General features: G+C 36.8%; 1 protein-coding gene and 1 long non-coding RNA gene across 2 annotated transcripts in view; one reads left to right on the top strand and one right to left on the bottom strand.

The window, feature by feature from the left end:
• Positions 1-9,532: 9,532 nt before the first annotated feature.
• LOC113042814 (NT-3 growth factor receptor-like) overlaps positions 9,533-20,757 on the bottom strand; it is a 55,323-nt gene continuing 44,098 nt past the window's right edge. The window contains exons 6-7 of the mRNA XM_026201813.1: positions 14,549-14,707; positions 9,533-9,718 (exon numbers count right to left, since the gene is read on the bottom strand). Coding sequence (XP_026057598.1) covers positions 9,533-9,718; positions 14,549-14,707 — 345 coding nt within the window. The remainder of the gene's footprint in view (positions 9,719-14,548; positions 14,708-20,757) is intronic.
• Positions 18,723-19,607, top strand: LOC113043075 (uncharacterized). Its single transcript, XR_003275666.1, has 3 exons — positions 18,723-18,938; positions 19,183-19,302; positions 19,395-19,607. It is a non-coding gene; the product is annotated as an uncharacterized LOC113043075 (long non-coding RNA).

The following is a 20,757-nucleotide window of genomic DNA, read 5'->3' as shown; positions in this document are numbered from 1 at the left end:
GTTAATAAAACAACAAAACACAGCTTTACAAGGATGAATCCATATTTAATTTATACAGATTATACATTCATTTATCTATATTTATAACAATGCAGTGTTATTGAATATCCCTGTTAGACATTATTTTATTAGTAACTTTGCTCTGTTGTATTTATTTGTAACAATGTTTTAGTGCATTGCTATCTGTTTGCTTGGGCTATGCTTCCTTTAGTGTAAATTCATGGGATTTTTATGCTTGTTTTTTTATGCTCCTAAGTCTAATTTTTATGCTTGTTTTTTTATGCAACTAAGTCTGGTTGGTTAGAAAAGTAATAGTGCAATAGTAATGCTCGCTTGAGCTATTGGTTCACAGAGATGAAAGATGATGCCTTTACAAGGCTGTGAATTTTTCTTTGATTATGCAGTGCTCCAATGAATACCATTTAAATAATTATGAAAAACAGATTTGGCAGTCTTGTGAGTTTCCCGGGGCATCAAATAAGGTCTAATTTGCTATTGTATCTGAACAACGCTACTGTTTAGGGGTTAAAAGAGGACTGTGCTTTACACTGCATTTTCTGGAAAGGTCATGGACTAAAGAGGTTATCGCCACACAGCAGGTATGGAGGCTCTAACTGTCTCCTCTTTTCCACCCCGGAGACAGGTTGTCGTGGATGCAGAGTGATTTGGGTGCACATAATATATGGCTGTGATGGCAGCAGTAGCTATATTATGTTCTCCAGCCTGCTGTGCGAATAAGGAGACAGTTATTTCTCTCAAGGTCAGATGGCAAAGCACCTAAAGGGGTTTGAGGAGCCAGAAAAGGTGCCCTGTTTGCGCAGATGACTTTGGGCTGTAACTCAGGCATTGTACACCTTCAAAAGTGACATTATTGTAAAAAATACTACCAAGAATTGGTGACAGCAGTGAAAGTGGAGGCAGGTCTGTTCAAAAAGTGTGTTTGTGTGCATATAAAATATATATTTTTATATATTTAAAACCACACAAGGCAAGTGTATTTTTTTCTTTTTATTTATAGAATAAGTCTACATAAATCATCATAGGATACATAGTTAGTTACAACTGTTTTTAGTGTATAGATGGATCAGTAAACGGAACACAGGTGGATTAACGATGAGTTACAAATAGAGAAACTGTGAGATTTTTTTTTTTTCACACCCCGTCCCTTCATCATTCTAACGAGGGGTTCGGACAAGATGATAGAAATACTCAAGAGAAATAGTAAAGTCAGCCTTTCAGCTAAGAATTCTCCGATGGAAAATACATTACCGTGGATGCCAGAGGGTGTCACAAAGTTATTATTTTTCAAACCGTACACAGCTTAATGGCAATGAAAACACAAAATATCTGCACTCGTCACACATAAATATTCAGACATTTGAACTCGACATTGCCCGACTGCTGTTCTCGCGTTAGCCCAGATGAAAAAGACCACATATAGTCTATAAACAGATGCGTACAGATGTGTAGCTTAAATGTCTCCCATAGTTTAATATTGCAACGGATTTTTCCCTAACACAATTCACAGGAAGAGAAATATATTAGGCTGAAAGATGAATACCAACAATGATAGTGACACACACAGATATTGCTAATGTGTAATATGAGTTTGCTTTAACATGGTTTTATGAATCTCTTACCCTCGTTTACAGTATATACTGATTATATGACATCAATACCAAAGGCGTCAGTGAACAAAGCGTTTCACAAAAAAAATGGACATGAATTTTAGGCTGCTGCAATACAGCCTACTGGTAATATATTTCTCTTCTGCCAGTATGGGTTACTGGAAACACAGAGTCCAATCACATAGGTGATAAGGATTCTAGCTTCTCTCCCTGCATTCCAGATCCCTGTCCAGTCTTTCTGTTTTCCGCATAAAATAAGATGGCGCCGTTATCTCAGAATATCTAGTTTTGAAGTGCAAGTCCACTACCTGGAGGGCCAGGATGTTTGAGAGATGAAAAGATGGACAAAACAATACACGGTGAGCCATAATGTTGGGGTGAGAATCCTGTTGCCTGCAGACTTTAATATAGCTGAGGTTAGTTTTTAAAACAAGGTTGGAAATGTCAGCTCCTGCTGTGGCTTTCGCAGCGTCGATTGGATTTAGCACTGCAAGTGTGGGACGACAATATTTCCTATGCTTCTACTGCAGTGTTTGTCTGTATATGGCATATCCATGCCAAACCTACACAATTTCCCACTCATTTTTGCCTGATTCACATATTTTAAAGCTAAGTAGTCTGATGGCAAGATAGAAGATAGAACAAGTGTGTGCATATACTCCTAGTGTGATTCCTAACATAGTTCCTTATGGCTTTAAATACCAAATAGACTATCTATCTATGGCTTTTCAAGATTTACCATTAAGCATAGACGGATGTTCGATCTGAAACATGTATATTTTTTGCAGACCCCATTTTGCAAACCAATAATCTTATCTAAATTTTCCTTCTTTAATCCAGGCTTTGTTTGAGAAAAGAAAATAATATATATTAATAATAATATATATATATATATATATATATATATATATATATATATATATATATATATATATATATAAAATATGGATTTTCCAAAAATTCTAACTCTGTCAAATATCCAATGACTGATGCTTTTAAGAAAGACACCATGAAGGTGTATCATTACCTTTCCATATTATGATGAATTGGAAACTTTTTTATTTTTTTGTAAAAAAGCAGAAGTTATTCAATATAAGATTTTAGAAAACCTGTCTGAGTGTCTTTGCAAGAGGAAGATCATAGCGAGAAACTGTAACCGTAAGCTACTTAAGTTTAACCCATCAAAAAATAGCATCCTAAACTAGCCTAGCAAGTCTGATCAAAACATACCTAAGCGAATACCTTTATCCAAATATTACATTAGAAATAGGTTTGTTTACTATTTATTTAGTATGTATGCCCACTTTTGTGAATATAGCTATGCTTACATCAACTCGTCAAAATACTGTACAAAAAAACAAAACAAAAAAAAAAAACAGGCTTGGCTTATAAAATTGTCCTTTTCTAGAAGCATTTAATCTCTAAAAACATCCCTGTGTTGAATGGCATGCTAGATGATTGTAACACCGCTGCAGCTAATAAAGCATATGTGTCCTACATTGCTTCTACTGTGACCTAAGGGCAATTAATTATTTCTGACCTTCTTTTCTTTTTCTGTCGTTCAGTCATCAAACACTCTCTGAAAGCAATGGCCTAAAATGTGAGTCTCTAGGGTTTCATGTAGTAATAAATAACTGTTTGCATGATCGCAATAGCATTACATGCACCAATAAAAGAACACAAGGTGACAGATTTCACCACCTTCCTGTTTACATCTTGCTCTGACCTCATGAAATGCGTTAACAAGGCTATGTACTAAATGCACTAAACATGTCGCGAACTATAACGTCAGCTCTATCGTTATAGATTTCATTGAAACGAAAAGGCCAGATGTTGCACTATAACAGTGACTCAAACATGTTCTTGTTCGCTGCAGTGAGAGGCTAGTTTGCAGTAGTCTGACTTAAACGTATGGTGTTGTGGGTGGCAGAGCTAGTGCAGACGAGCTGTGATCTGAGCCTAGATAGGCAGCATGAGTCACAAACTCACCACCGCACTCCATCAAACCTCCTCGCAAGGTTATTTTTAGTTGGGTTATTGTATGGGTAGGTCCCTGCTAGCACCCTCTTAACACTGCAGGGGTGTTCTACTGTAAGCCATGCTGCAAATGAAGACATTTAAAGTGGTTTCTCAGCAATCGGTCTCACAGAGTGTCTCACAGGCTCACATTCGCTTGCCTCTGAAACGACAGATAATTGTTGGGATGTAGGAACCATGAATTAAAGTAATGGCAGTGTTATAAACAGTGCCTTCAGAATTACAATCATGTAGTAAAAAATAACTCCTAAGATGAGTAGCTGGTCTTAGCTGATCTCCCAATCCAGCTAAACTAGCTGATCAGAGAACCAACCTGGTTTAAGCTGATGTTTTCATCAACAACATCTTGGCAAGGCAAGGAGTAGCTTAGACTTTTTCCCCCCAGCACTTAAAATCTTATACGCAAGGATACTGCAACAAAGATATTTCAAAAGGCTTCTGATAGAAAGAAAAAACTGACATATTGGCTCCTTATTGAGTTGACAACTGGCAATTTATTTTACAAATTTGGCCGACAAAGGGGTTGATGACTAATCTTCATGCTGTTTAGATATTGAGCTTTGACCAACAAGGTTACAGGTATTATCTGGCACAAGTAAATAAAAAAAAAAGAAAACAATTACAGGTGAAATAACTTTTCGCTCAAAGTTGGAACTACTTTGTAGTAATCACCTTGGTAAACAACTTTCTCACACAGTTGACCAGAGGTGGAATAATACATTTTAGAGACTGTGCAAGAGCTCAAAGGAGCTCACTTCCCTTTTGTTGTGATTGACACACATTCTTCTGTGGAACAAAGGGCCGTAGTCTCTATTAGGAAATACAACTGTTCTGTTGAAAAAGACTTGAAAGAGACTTACTATATCCACCTAGGCCCTTTTGTGTATCTTTGCTCGCTGCCGGACTGGGAAACTTGGGGAAGGCTGGGAAAGATCACCTTTTGTTCAACATTTCCATTCCAAAGGCGATAACATCCTTTCCCACACGGACACGCGTAAGGACCTTCCTTGGATTAGTGTGCATGTGCTGGCTCATGCTTCCTACTTTCCCTTTCAAACAGGGAGAGAGGGGGCCAAAGTACCTTTGGAATAGAAGATCAGAGATGCTTCTTGCATCCCAATGAGAGCTGTCAGCATGCTCACAGCAGGAAGGTTAATCTAGATGTCAAAGTCTGCTGACAGTGCAGGAGATTGCTCTGGGGTGACATCCCCATCTGAAGTCTTAATGCCGCAGTCAATTTTAAGCTCCCTTTTAAAGAAATCCAGAGTTGCAATTGGCAATGCTTTCGGAGGTAAATGCACAACTGTCCTTGAAAGCAGTTTCAGCTTTTCCCACAGCTCAGGAGATCTGCTGGCCTAAACTATAGATCACTTTAGGTTCTAAGCAACAAGATTCACATGCTTGTCCATGTGCCCAGAGTAGACAGTAGCTGCAGCATGTGCTGAGTCAGGCTCCCAAAATGCAGCTAGCACTTTCTCAGGGATGTAGCTGCTTCATATGTATAAAAACATTACCATTGCTATTCATATCATCAGCAGAGCGTGCCATGAATCGACTGCAAGTTTGGAACTGCTTCTTTCCAGAGTACATTAAGAGTACTTAAGTGGCAATGCACTGGAGGTAGATAAGGACTTGTTCTGGTAGCCTCATTTGTAATTTAGGAGTGGGGTTTAAAATCAGATAAGCATCTTTAATTAAATGTTTTGAAGGCAATGAAATTAGTTTTATCCTGGAGGCAAAAACGGATAATATTTTTTTATGTGAGCCACAGTGACAGCTGAAGATCTGTAGCGACTTTGGGATAACAGATTCAATCAGTAAGATATTCAGCGTGACTGCATCTCTTTGAGATTATTGCTCCAGGTGGCCACATCAAGTGTCAGGGTGCTAAATGAGTTCTAAAAGCTGGTCGGGTAATTTGTAATTTGATGGGGTTGTTACTGGTTTCTAAAGAAGCTACGCTTGGATTAGTATTGCATCTGAGTGCTCAAAACAGAATATATCAAAGGCAGTAATTCAAGTTAAAAAGTTAACACGTAACGTATTAAAACGATTTGCCTCTGCATCTGATTATAGCAACATTTTAGGAGGCGATTAGGCAATTATAGTTGTTCTTCTTCACTTTGCCCCAGTAAGGCAGTCTTGCATGCATTAAATGCTTTGGTAAATCAACCCCACAGAAGGTAGGATAAATGGATGAGGAGAGGGCTGATCTGAGATCAGCAGCGAAGCATGACAGTGCTGGGTTTCTGCAGCCCTTCTGCACGGTTATGAAGTGCTGAAAGAGAGCTCATTCCAGATGTAATGTTCCAGCTTCCTGCCTCGCTTCTTCTCCTCATGATTAAGGTCTTAAACCTCTCATCAATCGCCCTGCGCTTATTCGCTGCCATGGCGGCGGTAAGCGAGAGAGGGAGATTCTGCTTGCCTCACAGCTCTGAATGCTCAACTCGACTCGGTTAGCCTGCCAACAGACAGCGCTGTGGCACTTCTATCCACTCTGTTAATGTGTGACCTTCACTGATTCATCTCTCCAAACCCTTGCTTTTTCCCCGCACACCTCTCTTCTCTGCCTCGGGAGGATTACCGAAAGACTGGCCATCATATTTAAGGGATATCTAAAAGCCCGGGCCAAAAACTCATTTCATTGGTAATTTCCACCCATTTCTGCAAGGTGAAGTCATTAGAGTCACGGCAACCCCTGGAGCTGCCCTACTGTCACCTTGCTGTCACACTCTTTCTCATCTGATCCCCCTCTCCAAACCAGCTGTGGCTCTCACGCTCACGTCCTTTCATTTACAGAAACTGCTAATTCAGTTCAGGCCTGTTCTCCGACGGCTTCAGGCGATAACGATACAGCCACCCCACCTCTCCTTGCCACGTTTGTATAATCCACCTTTCACAGGTCGTCGAGCAACGATCGGGCTCACCACAGACAAATGTCTGATTCTTTCAACCCTGTTAGTCACAGTTATGTACCCAATGACTCAAATAATCTTCAGTAATCGCTGCCCTGACCGATTCACAACAGTAAGCCACAATCCACAGTCCTTTAGGAAACATGCAAGTATTAAATGCAGTAATGTTACATTTTGTTGCAACATACACAAATGTTGAGAAGCATGAGGGTATAATCCTTGTTTCATAAAATGGTCATAAAAAATGCCCAGACAATGTTCAAATGATGAATATATTGTTATGTTTACTTTTTTGAATAAACCAATATTTTATTAGAGAAATAATTGGGCAAGAAAGGTTTTTACCGAAAATTGCCCACACTGAAAAAGAGGTTGAACAAAGACCAAAGACATAAAAGCCTGTTCATGATAATTCAGGAAATTATCCCCACATGCATTCTCCAAGCCTTGTCTCTTTACAGGAAATCTGGGAATTGGTGTCATTGCCAAAACTGACATTTTGTCTGTTTCCTTCTAATTAGAACCTAATTCGGCGTGAATGCTCACTCTGTGCTACAATTGACATGTAAAATCTGGTATGCCACATCAGTGAAAGATTTGCAGAAATTACATTCAGTAAAGAGGACTGCGCTTGAAATGAAGTCTTGGGATGCAGGTGTACATGTTTACTTAAATGAACCTCAAACATTTTGAGCAAGCATTTGGGGTACCCATACCAGGGTAAATCTCCTCTGTTACTTTTCTGCACGAAAGCTTGGGAAAAATTGTGAAGTCAGTGAATATCTGCAGCAGGGCCCTGCAGCCAACGAGAAAATCAAAATGAGAAGCATCTTATCACACGTAAGCACATCGCTGGCGGTCTTATTGAAAGACTTTTGCAATTTCCCCCTTGTCATAGATGTGGAGAGAATTATCTGGCCACAGTGGGAAGCAGAAATAAACCACACAACAAGATCAACAAATGTTTAAGTCACTTCCTCTATGTCAGGAACTTTTCTGATGCGAAGGGTGAGATTATGGTTAAGCGCAAATCTGTTCTGATGAACTCTGATGGGCAGGTTGCCTCAAACACCAATTTAAGTGGAAAAAGCAGGAAAGTTTTTGACAATTTTCACTTTTGGTAATGGGTGGGATGAAGTTGCGAGAGTCAACGTGAGCACTCATGAAATACATATTAATGTTCCGCTGTTAATATGTGTGAGAGTTAAGCAGAATTCAAGATTCATTTTTGAAATGTCACAGATTGTATGCTCAAGAATCATTTGCACACATCTGCAGCCAAAGCTGAACTAAAGTTTACTTGGCTGATGTACTCTATGTGCAGTGATTACAGATTTATCATCAGACAAACACTGAGCCACAGATCGTCTTGAATGAAAAGCATGAACCAGCAAAACTGTGCAAGAGAGAGTGAATGAGAGAACACATTACAATAAAATCCAAATGTCACTTCAGAATAAATGAAGAATGTTGAAAAGAAGCCCTTAAGTCTTAGGAAAGCTCCATCTTGAATACACAATTAAGTTACCCCACAATTGTGTATACAGTCTTCTAAAACAATTGGGAGAAAATAATATGTATTACCTGACAGAATCCAAAACATTGTTATGGATTACACTCTATTATATTTTGATGACTCCATTAGCAGCTACAATATTTTTTTTAGAGGAAAGTAGTAAAAAAAAAAGTCACTGAACTAGGAAAGGATTATTATAAAAATTATACATATATAATGTTTTTTTGCACATGCTAGTTCTTCCAGATAGCTTAACCTTTTATTACTCAAAGGAAAGGAAAGGACAATATAATATGTTTGCAAAAAGCATAATCACAAATCATAAATGCAATGAGTGTTAATGAATGGAATAGGCCTATTAATATTTTCTGGGCATGAGCTTGCTTTGGGAAATACATCTACCTTTCCTGTTACATTCGTTTAAAAAGCAAATGGTCTCTGGAATACAAGGAGCGAGGCTACGTCTCATGACTTTCCCATTACGGTGTGTTCCACCATCGAAACGCTAACCGTTCTCTAGCTCTTGGTTGGACCCAAAGAGGGGAAAAAAATTTAATAAAATAAAGAAGCTCATTTAGAAATATCAGCATACATTCTATGGACATGTGAAAAATAAAAACATTAAAATATTATCAAAATATTTATAGAATTCACTCACCGTAACAGCACACCAAGGAACTAAAATCATCTAATCAGGAAATGAAATAAGTTAACATACTGTCGCTTGTGACACAGAAATTTACATTATATACATTCTTTTTTTTCTTTCTTTTTTTTTTTTTTTAAATAAACTCCTCTGTATTGATTGGTGGTTCCTTCAAGTTCATCTATTCACTAAAAAGCTCCTCAGAATATTTAAAAGCCCTGTTGGATACTCCCTGTAGCGACAAAGAGAAGATCCGGCCAATCACAGCGCAGTAAGGCTTTTTCTGAAAAAAGTCCTTGCCAATCATCTGACATGGCAACGGTGAGCAGTCATATCCAAAAGGCGATATACCCTTAGCAAGAAACATGGCATACATCCACACTTGGAGAAAGAAAAATAAATTAAAAATATATATATTTATGAAACAAATAACCACTGGGAGAGTTGTCAAGCAGCCAAGAAATGAAAAAAAAGAGATTTTTTTAATACTTTAGGGGGAATTTTCCATTATTCCTTTTTTAGAGTTCAAGTAGGCTGTTCTTACCAAAACGAAAAGAAATAGAGAAATGAGACTCCTCTTCTTGCAGTAGAACTGTACATCTTTAAATGCAGGTAAACAAAATGTAAAAGTGCTTTTTAAAGACTGTTATCCAGTGTATCGAAAGGAGTAGCAGGCACTTAAGTCCATCCCCATGTTGTAGGTGTCTGACAGTGTTGTTTTGGGTAAATCCCAGGTTGTTCGTTCCTCTGATGGATAGACGCAGACATCCACACATATTCCCAACAAACACTAGCCCAGGATATCCAGGTAGACAGGTGTGGCTTTGCCCAAGGCATAAAGAATTTTCTGGATGTCTTTGATGTTCAACCTCTGCTGTGGTTCCCTCTGCCAGCATCCCAGCATAATGTCGTACACTTCCTTGGGACAAACCCGTGGCCTCTCCAGCACACGTCCTTGTGTGATGCATTCGATTACCTGCAAAGGCGGGGAGGACGGAGAATGGAATTACTTCACAAATATTCAATTGCAGGGGTCCCCAACCTTTTCGAGGCAATACATTTTTTTCAGTTTAACAAGTTGAAATTATTTAATGGCGTTAATGCAGGGGTGAGGCCTAGGGTTGGCCAACGCCCTCATAAATCCTACTTCCGTCACTTTTTCTTGTATCAGTTTCAGACACGTGCCCCAACTTCAAACGAGTGTGGAAACGGTACTGTTCTCGCAGCGCAAGCTCTTCAAATACACACACAGAGGTGCCAGTGTGCGCTGTAGTCTGTATCATTTTATATCAAATTGTGAAAGAAACTATGAGCATGCAATGTCGTAGTCAGTTAAGTCATGAAGTTACCAAAAAGGCGTTTAAAGCTGCCTTAAAACTTTGCATGCATGTAATATGTTATATACAGTATGAGTCACATTTGAAATGGTTTTCCAAACTGTCCTGGAGCAGCTTTTATTCAAATATATATCTGCATTGTTTTTAGAGTAGGGGTAGGTATGGGTGGGTAGGTTTAGGGTTGGGGTAGGAAAGGCTTTAAAAAAAAAAAAAAGCTTCAAACCACATGAATAAGAAGCTGGTAGAACAAATCTGATTGGTAGCATTTTTCACTATCGATTTGTGCAACCTTTCTGTTTAATGGGAGCTAGGACAATCTGAGCGGGTAGCATAAATCGTCAGAACACCGGCACTGTCTGCCTTATGTAACACTCTCGATTCAACTCGTCAGTTCATTATTAAAGATTAAGTGGGTCCGACCTGAAGTGGGTCAGAAAAGGTAAAGAGAGTTAATATCAGAATATGATGCATGTCAGATCTGCGTCATGTTCAACAGCTGCAGCTCTCGCAACAGTAGGTAAATGCTCTAATAACCAGCAGCTGTGAGGTCTGTTCATCAAGAACAAAAGAAAAAAAGAGGAAATCTTTTTTTTTACTTTTAAAGCTTTATGGATTCATCTGTATTTAGTTTAGAATTTAGTTTTTGATAACTATTACATTTCTTTATATTTCTGCTGATGGGCACTGGTAGCTAAATATGACATTTATTATTATTTCATAAATTTAAATAATAAATTGATTAATTTATAAATATTGAAATTTAAATATTAAAATAAATTTAGGTTTATCTGAAGATTGTTTTAAGTTCACTTAAATAAGAAATTATTTTTAAGGTCTAATAAATGTTAAAATTGATATCTCTAAATTGTAAAAAAATAAATGGCTATAGTCAATGGTTAAATATTAGGGTGACATTTTCTTTATAGGGAAACCAGTATTAATTTGTATCAGTGATACTGGCCTGGCAATAAAAAATATGGCATTAAACAAATATATAAACAATATACTGCCTTGATGTTTGTACATTAATTTGAAGATTGAATGTGAAATTATTGCAATATAACTGCATATTTAAAAACAGTAATGTTAAGTGGGATTAATCACAAATAATTTCAGAAAAAATTTGTGATTTATTAATGTTATTTTTTAATAAATTGAAAGCACTAATACACACACACACACACGTATACAGTAATATAGACTACATGTAAGACAGACAAAGCATTTAGTTGAACTTCAGTTATGAAGTTAACTTTTTTTTGTAGGATTTGCTTTCAAATATTTTTCTGCCTTTTCAGAAATTGCTAGTTACAAGTACAAAAGAACGAAAATGCAAAGAAAATGTACTAAACGTTTGGGGTCAGTAAGTTATTCAGTTCTATTTTATTAGCAAATAAAAAAAAAAGTGGTTTCCACAAAAATAGTAAGCAGCAATATTAAGCAACTGTTTTTTTTTTTTTTTTTTTTTAACAATAACAACAAAAATGTTTCTTGAGCCCCAAATCAGCATATTAAAATATTTTAGAATATATTACATGTTTCTGAAGGAAATGACGTTTAACACTAAAGCCAGAAGTAATGGATGCTGACAATTCACATTTGCAACAACTGAAATAAATCACATTTTAAAATATATTCAAATAGAAAAGTTGAAAATAAAAGACTTCTTTAAACAACAACAAAAACTTTTAAAAGATATCGTATATCATTTTTAGAGGGTAGTTTCCATAACAACATCTGATTGGTGGACTATGGATAAATTTTATTGCAATTCTTCAATGAGATTTCTGATTTATAAAAAAGAGATGATGGATAAAGGATTATGTGACACTGACGACTAGCATAAAGGCTGATGAAAATTCTGATTTGCATCATTGAAATAAATTACCTAACATATTATTATTATTTTTTTTTAATCTATACTGTATATCTGAATAAAAATAGACTATAAATATGCAGTATATGATCCACAGTAACTACTTGAGAACTTTTTTTTTTTTATCTGTTACTTTTTACTCTTGCTCAAGTAACTATTCAGACTATTACTTTTACTTGAGTAAATATTTCTAGAAGTACTTTTACTTTTACTTGAGTGCAGTTGTTGGGTACTCTACCCACCTCTGGTCTGAAAAACTGTCTGATGTGTTTCTTTTGTACAGCAGACCTATTCTCTCATTTACCAGTTTCCTGTTTCTGTAGAGAAACCATGTACAGCCTGTAAGTTATGATACGCAAAGTGGGACCATCTCATGAAACTCAAGACATTTGCCTCTGTGGGTGGCTTCGTATCGACTTTTAGAAAAGACAGATGATTGTTGGAGGTCTCTCGGGTTCCCCGGGCTGACTCCAGCTAGTGGCTGTCTGTGTTCTATCGACTGAAAGTTTGATTTAGTTTCTTCCACTGGCAAGAAATGACACCATACGTTCTGATGCAATACAGTAGCCACCGTCCCTCTGGCAACAGAATATGAAGCAGTGCATGTGATTGGTATTCAAGCCCCTTCAGTGCAAAATACAAAAACACACATCTTTCTTGCATAAATCACACAGCACCTGTAGATTATGGTTCACTGAGCTGATATTGATAATGCCTGTGTGAAGTAGAGCTCAAACCAGCTGCGACTTGAAGCTTAGAGAGAAGCTCTGTGGCTTTTTTTCACTTTTCACAGCTTGGGAATCTGAAGTGGGGAATGGAATATTTTTGGCAGATCCAGCTGTGTTTGGCCAGCAGAGAAAAACAGAACACAGTTTCTCACATAGATTCTCTGCTTTATATTACTGGTGCCTGTTCTCTTCTGATTCCTGCTTATCACTGTGAATCTCATTAAAATATATGTTATTTGTATTATTGTGTGTATAATACATTAGTATATTATATATATATATATATATATATATATATATATATATATATATATATATATATATGTGTGTGTGTGTGTGTGTGAGAGAGAGAGAGAGAGTGTGTGAGAATGTGTGTGTGAATGTATATGTATGTATATCTTAAGAAACATGCAATACAATTTTACATTTATTTTTACATTTTACACATTTAAAAATTTTGGATGAATTTTGGATGCAATCAACTGATTTGACAGCACTATTTATATAATATTTTACATATTTTAGCAACGTTTTACTAGTAACTATTATATAACTACTATATAATAAAATAACTTGTAGGACTATTATGATTGTTTGCATTTTTTCTACTTATAATTGCCATCCTTCGCAACATTGATTCTTATTAGATTAGCATTACTGTAATTTTATGATATTGTAAATACATGAATATTTGAAAATTTGTCCTACTCATAATTGTTTTAATTCCCAATGATGATTATAAAATAATAATTACTGTAATTATATGATAATATAACTATATGGGCATTTAACAATGTAACCAGTATTATTAATATTTTTTTAAATGTTGTGTGGGGGGTATATATATATACCCCCCACACAAAATTATACAATTACTGCCTTCATTTTCATTATGCAAAATATATTTATTTTTCCCCCTTTTGGTTTGGGAGCGAAATAAGCTTTCACAAGGTTCACCCATAAACTTCTCTTATTATAACAACTCTTTTCTCTTTTTATAGTCTACAGTCACTCACAATATAATTTCCTTCATTTTCTGCACATGGGATTATTTAGTCGCAACATTTAGTTTTGAATGCATAAATGAACCAATAAAGCCCAGTTCAGTCACAGTAGCGAACACAATGTTATAAGGCTCTTGTCTTACCATAACAACATTGAGTTCAATAGTAGTAATTATGAGATTTGTGTAAAAAATAAATAATAATCTTTGCTATTTAGAAACATGGAATAGTTTTGGGAGCAGCATCTCTCTGTGTGCGCGGCTGCTTGGAGTTCATCCAAACCTTAGTTGTGAAATGTTACATGGAGTACAATAGCTGAAAATTAAGCAGCGATGTTCCTCATTAACATGTCACTCAAGGGAATGTGTGTGCGATGAATTCGCCAACAACATGACATTTCAACATGTGTACTTCCTGTTCATCTCATAGAAAGACGTCATGTTCAAGATGAGCTAGAGTTACCGTCTATAGCTGCCAAATTACTTAATATAACAGCCAGTGATTGTTTAATTTCACCTTTTTTGTCATCCTGTTAGAAGACTTCCTTTATTCTGACCAGACAACAACCTACGCTAAAATTAGCTCTGAGTTTGTCTCATATTGCTGCATAATTGTCAGGACTGTAGGATTCCAGATCCAGTTTTTAGTCCAGTAAAGACGTTCTGTAGCCATTACGCTTTTGTTAAATAATTACATCAAAGCAATGAGTCTTTACAACTTGCTTTCACCTACGCCAGTCATCGAGCGCTTGTGGTTAACTAATAACGCGTGACCAAAGCTAGCCAGAGGGCTAGCAAACAGCTAAAAAAAGAAGATTTCTTGATTGTTTTTTCTTTATGGAAACCGATAAAATGAGCATACCTCATTATTTGCCAGCTGAAACCATGGTTGCTTGCCATAGGTGAAGATCTCCCAGAGGATGACGCCAAAGCTCCACACATCACTCTCCGTCGTGAACTTCCTGTACATGATGCTTTCTGGTGGCATCCAGCGAATGGGCAGCATTGTGTGTCCTCCCACCTGTCGGGGCACCAAATTTTGATAATCAAGGACTAGTCACCTTCACAAACTCAAACCCAAAACCAAGCCACACTCCACATTAAAATGAGTTAAAATCCCTATTTGTATGTACTCGTATTTGTGGAGAAAAGTAATTAAAAGTCGCCTAGAGGCATTTAAAAAAATTGTCCACTTTCCATAATTTTCTTGATTTTTCATAGCATTTTCTAATTTATTAAAGCTCTGTCACACTAGTAAGTATGAAAGTACTGGTAATATAAGGTAACTAGATTGGGGTACTAGGGTCAGGTTTAGGGGTAGTTTCAGGATTATTACTAGGGCTGGGCAAAAAAAAATAGTTTTTTAAAATGATGTTGATTCAAAATTGATTCTCAAAAGCTGCGAATCGTTCTTTTCTGGTATTTATTTCAACACCCATTTAAAACAAGATCTGATTAATGTGAATCTTATCACATCGCATAAGGTGCCATGATTTCCGCAATCAATGAATGACTGGCGGATGGCACAGCACACTGTTTTGTTTAGTAATGTACACACAAATTAAAGCACGGACGACACTTGCGGTGTTTTCAGCCTATGCCTTAACACTATATGATGACATGAATACACAAATACACAAAAATCGAATCAAAACAGGACATCTGAATCGATACCCAGCCTTAGTTAGTACCCAGTTATTTTAATCACTATAATAAGTACATCGCATGTACATGAGTAACAGAACTGCAAAATAAAGCGCAACCCTAAATTAGATCATTATAGTTATCTGTATACTTATCGTTTTTTGGTGTGAAAAAGGGCCTTTAATCCTAATTTCAGTTTTTTAGAAGCTGGCAAATAGATCAAGCCCTTTTGCCATAAAAAATAACCAATATGATTCATAAGATTTGTCAAGCCTGGAACCATAAAACTGAGAAACCAGGAAAGACGGAGAAAGGGAAAACAAATATATCCATTAAAGGTTTTTGACAGCTCCAAATCATCAAAAGCCATAAATAAAGTCTCCCTCCAGGCCTTCCCTATGTTAAGCGAGATATTAATCGATTAAAACAATGAGACATTAATCATCTCTGCCCTGGGCTGACACCGGACTGGATTGGTTTAGAATCCATTTCGTCTTCATGTCTGTTGGGTTGTGTTAATTACAGCCGTGCCAGGACAACTGAGAGTGATGTTTCAATGGCGGCTGCGTGGTTATTGCGGCTTTCAACTCGTAAGTGGTGACTGCGTATTAATTACAAGGCTCATTAGTGGTTTGCTCACATGGGGGTCAGGCTATCGACTGCGCGCCGGAATACAAAGCAGCCTGCGGCATACTGTACATCCTCAGAATGCCTGCTTGTGCTTTATAGTAAGCGCATTATGCTTTCATTTTTACCAGAAATTAATTTAGGTAGAAAATAGTACGAAGAAAAAGAACTCTTAATGAGATTATGGTAAAATGTTTATTGGCTCACGTCCCACAATGCTTTGGCAAGAGTATATCCTTGGCAACAGGACGTGTCTCTAAGCACAGAGCACAGTGACGATGATTTAAGAATTCAAATGTTAAAATGTGACTGTTTTCGATGTTTGACGATGAATAAATCACTGTTTTTTCAAATAAGCAACAAAAAATAACTGTGGTTGTGCATCCACTCTCGTTTAAATGTACAAACTGCAAATGACTCGGAATAATGACTGCAAAAATATGAAAGTCACGATTAGGAAACCATAAAGGCATTGAGATGTACTATAATTAAAGGTCTGGAAAGTTTATTTTTCCCCCCGCCGTAATGTCTTTAATGTAGGGAACGATAAGGCTGTGTACTGTATGTTAATCAGCTACGCTTCTGTGATTCTCATTCGCAGCCAGTTTCTCACAGAGGAGGAAGCTGTCCCACAGGCTCCAGTGATGTGTGGCAAATATCCCTCCCCTCTCTGGCTCGCTCTTTCCCTCCCGCCTCTGCCCTTTAGGAGGTGTAAGCAATATGCCAGTCCTGCTGCGGTCAAACAACACTCCTCTTGTTCCGTGAGATGGAGTTCAGGGTACTACTGGGCCGCTGCTAGCGCTCCCCATGCGTGGGCAGGAACTGCTCCCTATGGCCATACTGAGCTCCTCGCCTGGCTAACTCGGCCCACTTTAGTGTTAGCGCACAACATCCTTGCCAAGAAAAGTCAGTCATGGATGAAGGTAATGAAGGTATGATCACCGGTAATAGACCAAGATAGAGAGGAGAGAGACAGAATAATGTTTGGAGAGCTTGAAACAGTCAAACAAAATGCTAACATACATTAGCTGCAATGCTACCAGCTAGCTGCTGATGTGTAAGATCCTCTCCCCCATTCTGATGATAAAATAGCTCATTATTCATGAAAACATGATACAGTAATTTCTTTTAAATTACATGTCAGAGAATTAAAAGTGTCAAATGAAACATTTATCTTCCTTTGTGTTTTCAATTAGGCTTTGATTGGAAAGCCAAGAGCTTAGTTTATTAGCTTAGCGTTAACTGTTTAAGACTGGTTAACTGGCTTGTTTGATTAGCTAGAACAATATATCACAATAACAGACTACTACTTTTTTTCAGGCATTGAGTGGAATAAGACACTGCATACTACTTGCATACAAACCATAAAACATTTAATTTAAATTTAATTTGAAGCAAAAAATTCTGAAATACGAACAAAAAGTCAGACGACTGTATGCTGTGTTTATGGCTATAATGAGGGAAAGAACTACAATTCCATGAACCTTTTCAAATGACAATCAAATTAAAAAAACGATTTACTGATTTAAACCACTGATTAAAATATGTTAATCAGAGATGTAAGACTTGTTGGCCACACTTTATTTTAAGGTCAAATTCTTGCCTTTACGAAACCAATAGCTACAACATTTGCCTCAAACTCTTATTTTGCTGCATATTAATAGTTTACATTAGCAGACTAGTAACAGTTAGAAAGATTTAGATATTGGGTAGGAATTATGATGTAGAATTTGGTCATACAGAATATGAATATGTGCTTTATAAGTACTAATAATCAGCCAATATGTTATTAAACCACAATAGTGAGAATTGGTCCCTATACTAAAGTGATACCAGCATGTTTATTGAAATATGCATTTACATACAAATATTTCAACACATTGTCACTCCCAACTTGTCACATATTGAAGCTAGGTCAGGAACCCTTGGCATCACTTTTTAATACACAGGGTACACCGTCACACCGTCACCATCACTTTTCGAAATGCATGCTCCTCCATTGCTTTTAGAAACCTTGCTTGTGAAAGGACTAGATGCATCCACCGTCTCAGTCCTGTGTGCGGTTATCTGTGCTCTATGCACAAATTAAAAGCCTTACGTCAGCTTTGTTTGTGCAGTGACTGATTGCGTCATGCTATGGGAGTATCTTTTTGAATGAGGTGATGTGAGCATGTTAATGGCGCGGGATCATTTTCAGTAATTAAAACCTTTTACTCTCTTCTTCACATGAAAACATCATAGACTTGGTTTGCAACACGACTTGTTTGTAATGCTTTTTTACTGCTTGATTGTTTGGTCAGTTTTTGCGATAAATACCCGTGACTGCACTTATATTTTGCCTGTTATGTGTTTCATGTCATTCAGAAGTACCTCACCAAGCGTCAATATGCGAACAGTTGGGAGTGACAGCATGTTGAATATTTAAGACAACATAAAGAGATTGACTTGAAACATTATTTGCAGTGGAAGTAGGAGATGGTAAGTAGGCGGATGGTAAAGAGTTCTTTAAGCGCAATTCTGAACTTTCAGAACCAACTGCTTTAGCCACTCCTAATGTCCACGCACACTCCTATATTTCAAAACCAAAAGAAACAGGCTATGTTTGTTAGGCCACAGTGTGTGCTATACGGCAGCAATAGTAGTATGCTAGTATGCTAATCTGAACACAGACATATTCAGTGCTTTTGTTTAGTGAATATGTTCTCGAGTGTTTGGGAAATTGAATCGATTGCAATGATTGAACTTCTATTCATCTGAATAGCTTCTCCTGGATTGCTTCCCGCCATCTTTTCCGAGGTGGAACGACGAGACTGCAGATGCATGTAAATCAGTCTGCGGGGCTTCGTTGAGATCGGAATGAGAGCTGGCAGGGTGGTGACAAAAATGCCAACGCAATCTGAAAGGGCACCGATGAAAGGCAACACAATTAGTGTCTGGAGGGGGGAGAAATCGGAGACGAGGAGGACGGGAATCACACAGCGGTAATTAATGCATATTAAAATCAATAGCATGTTTGTTTCAATGAACAGCTGATGAGAGATGATGTCATTAAACGAGTGCTTGTCAGAAGTTAAAAAGACTTGAGAAATAAGACATATGCGGATTGAATTTTGAGCAGGTTTTCAATTAATGGAGTATTCCAGTACTTTAACCACATAGAAGAACCTGCTAGCTCTAGACATTTGAATGAATTTGTAGCAAGGTAGCTCAACTTTGCTCTGCCAGGTCTTGCTGGCAGGGAATTGAGGTGTTTGGTTCCTACATCATGGCCTTCAGCACAGATTTACTCTGACAAAGACAACCTGAGCGACTCCAAATCGACCGTAGCTTCTCCACCTTCTGCAAGTGAGATTATATGCCACAATCATTACATGGATGAGGAAGCCAGGCTGTTGATGAATACTGACTCTGGGCTAACCGACTGCATTCATTCCCAGGAGACCACCTTGTAGAGGCTCTTTCTGGAGAATGAACACGTCAGAATGCCATCGGTGTCAGAGAAGATGTGCTGTTGGATGCCATTTTGGCTTATATCTGCTTTGAGATGTGAGGCGTAGGTGCCTATTGCAGTTGGAAGCTAAGACAGACCTGCGAATCAGGTTTGCGTTCATGCAAAAATCACAGAATAATGATAAAAGCTCTGTTTCTGAAACCTAGTGAGCTGCTTCCTACATAAACAGCAAATTAACAGCAGAGTCACTGATTTGAAATGCTCTACCTAGGCATATAAATAGCTTTCTCAATGCTATTTCTGATAATGCTAGAAAAATAATAAGAATAAAAAAAAAACAAAGCAATAATATATCTTATGCTGCTCATCTTTATGCATCAATGCAAATTGCCTCACAGCTGCATTTAGGTTTGCCTGTGCAAAAATGTGATGGTCAGGTCACTTCCTGTTGGTTAATTGCAGTCTCTTTTGTTCTGCAGAGTCCAATCTGCCATTTCACAGTGCCATTAAGAGAAAGTAAGCCACAGAATATATAAAGTGAGAAGAAATGCAATAGTCTATTTGACATTTACTGCTAATGTAACATATTTCCTCAATTCTCAATCAGAACTGATGCTCCGGGCACTGCAACAACCTGTGTCTACTGAAGGATCTGCATTTAGAAGTGTGTTTTGGAGGCATAAGTCGGTATTCTGCTTTTTGATCAAACGAGTTTTTTGTTTTTCTCCACAGTATTCAAAATCTTTTATTGCTTCCAATCAGTTCCAAAATGTCCAAGATTATAAATTATATTTTTTTTTTGTTAAAAAAGACTATAATAAATATAAACACATATCATAATAATATAGTATGTACAGTAAATATTAACAATAATAATAATAATAATCTTGCAAAACAAAAAGCAATAAATAAACAAATCAAAATTATATATTTGTTATGTAATATATTATTATTATACTTATTATTAAATAATAATAATAATAATAATAATAATAATAATAATAATAATAATAATAATAAAAGTAATAAAATATATACAATTATAAATTGAATAATAGAATATACAATATTATTTTATAAAATAATGTTTATTTTAATGCTCTTAAAATAATAATATTAATAATAATTCTTATTATATATATATATATATATATATACACATACATACATACCAATATATACCAATAACATCTGAATATGTGCTAATTGAGCCTTTTGCTGTATGTTTGACTCTTGAATTATTCCTTGAAATTTGACAGTGAGAAAAATTCTCATTTAACTTCAGTGCCTTAAAAATGAGTCACATTCAGAACAGAGAGATGAACAATCATATTCAAATCAACTTAATC

Source organism: Carassius auratus, chromosome 25, assembly GCF_003368295.1.
Source record: "Carassius auratus strain Wakin chromosome 25, ASM336829v1, whole genome shotgun sequence".
Classification (NCBI taxonomy): Eukaryota; Metazoa; Chordata; class Actinopteri; order Cypriniformes; family Cyprinidae; genus Carassius; species Carassius auratus.
This window is presented reverse-complemented; position numbering and strand designations above follow the sequence as displayed.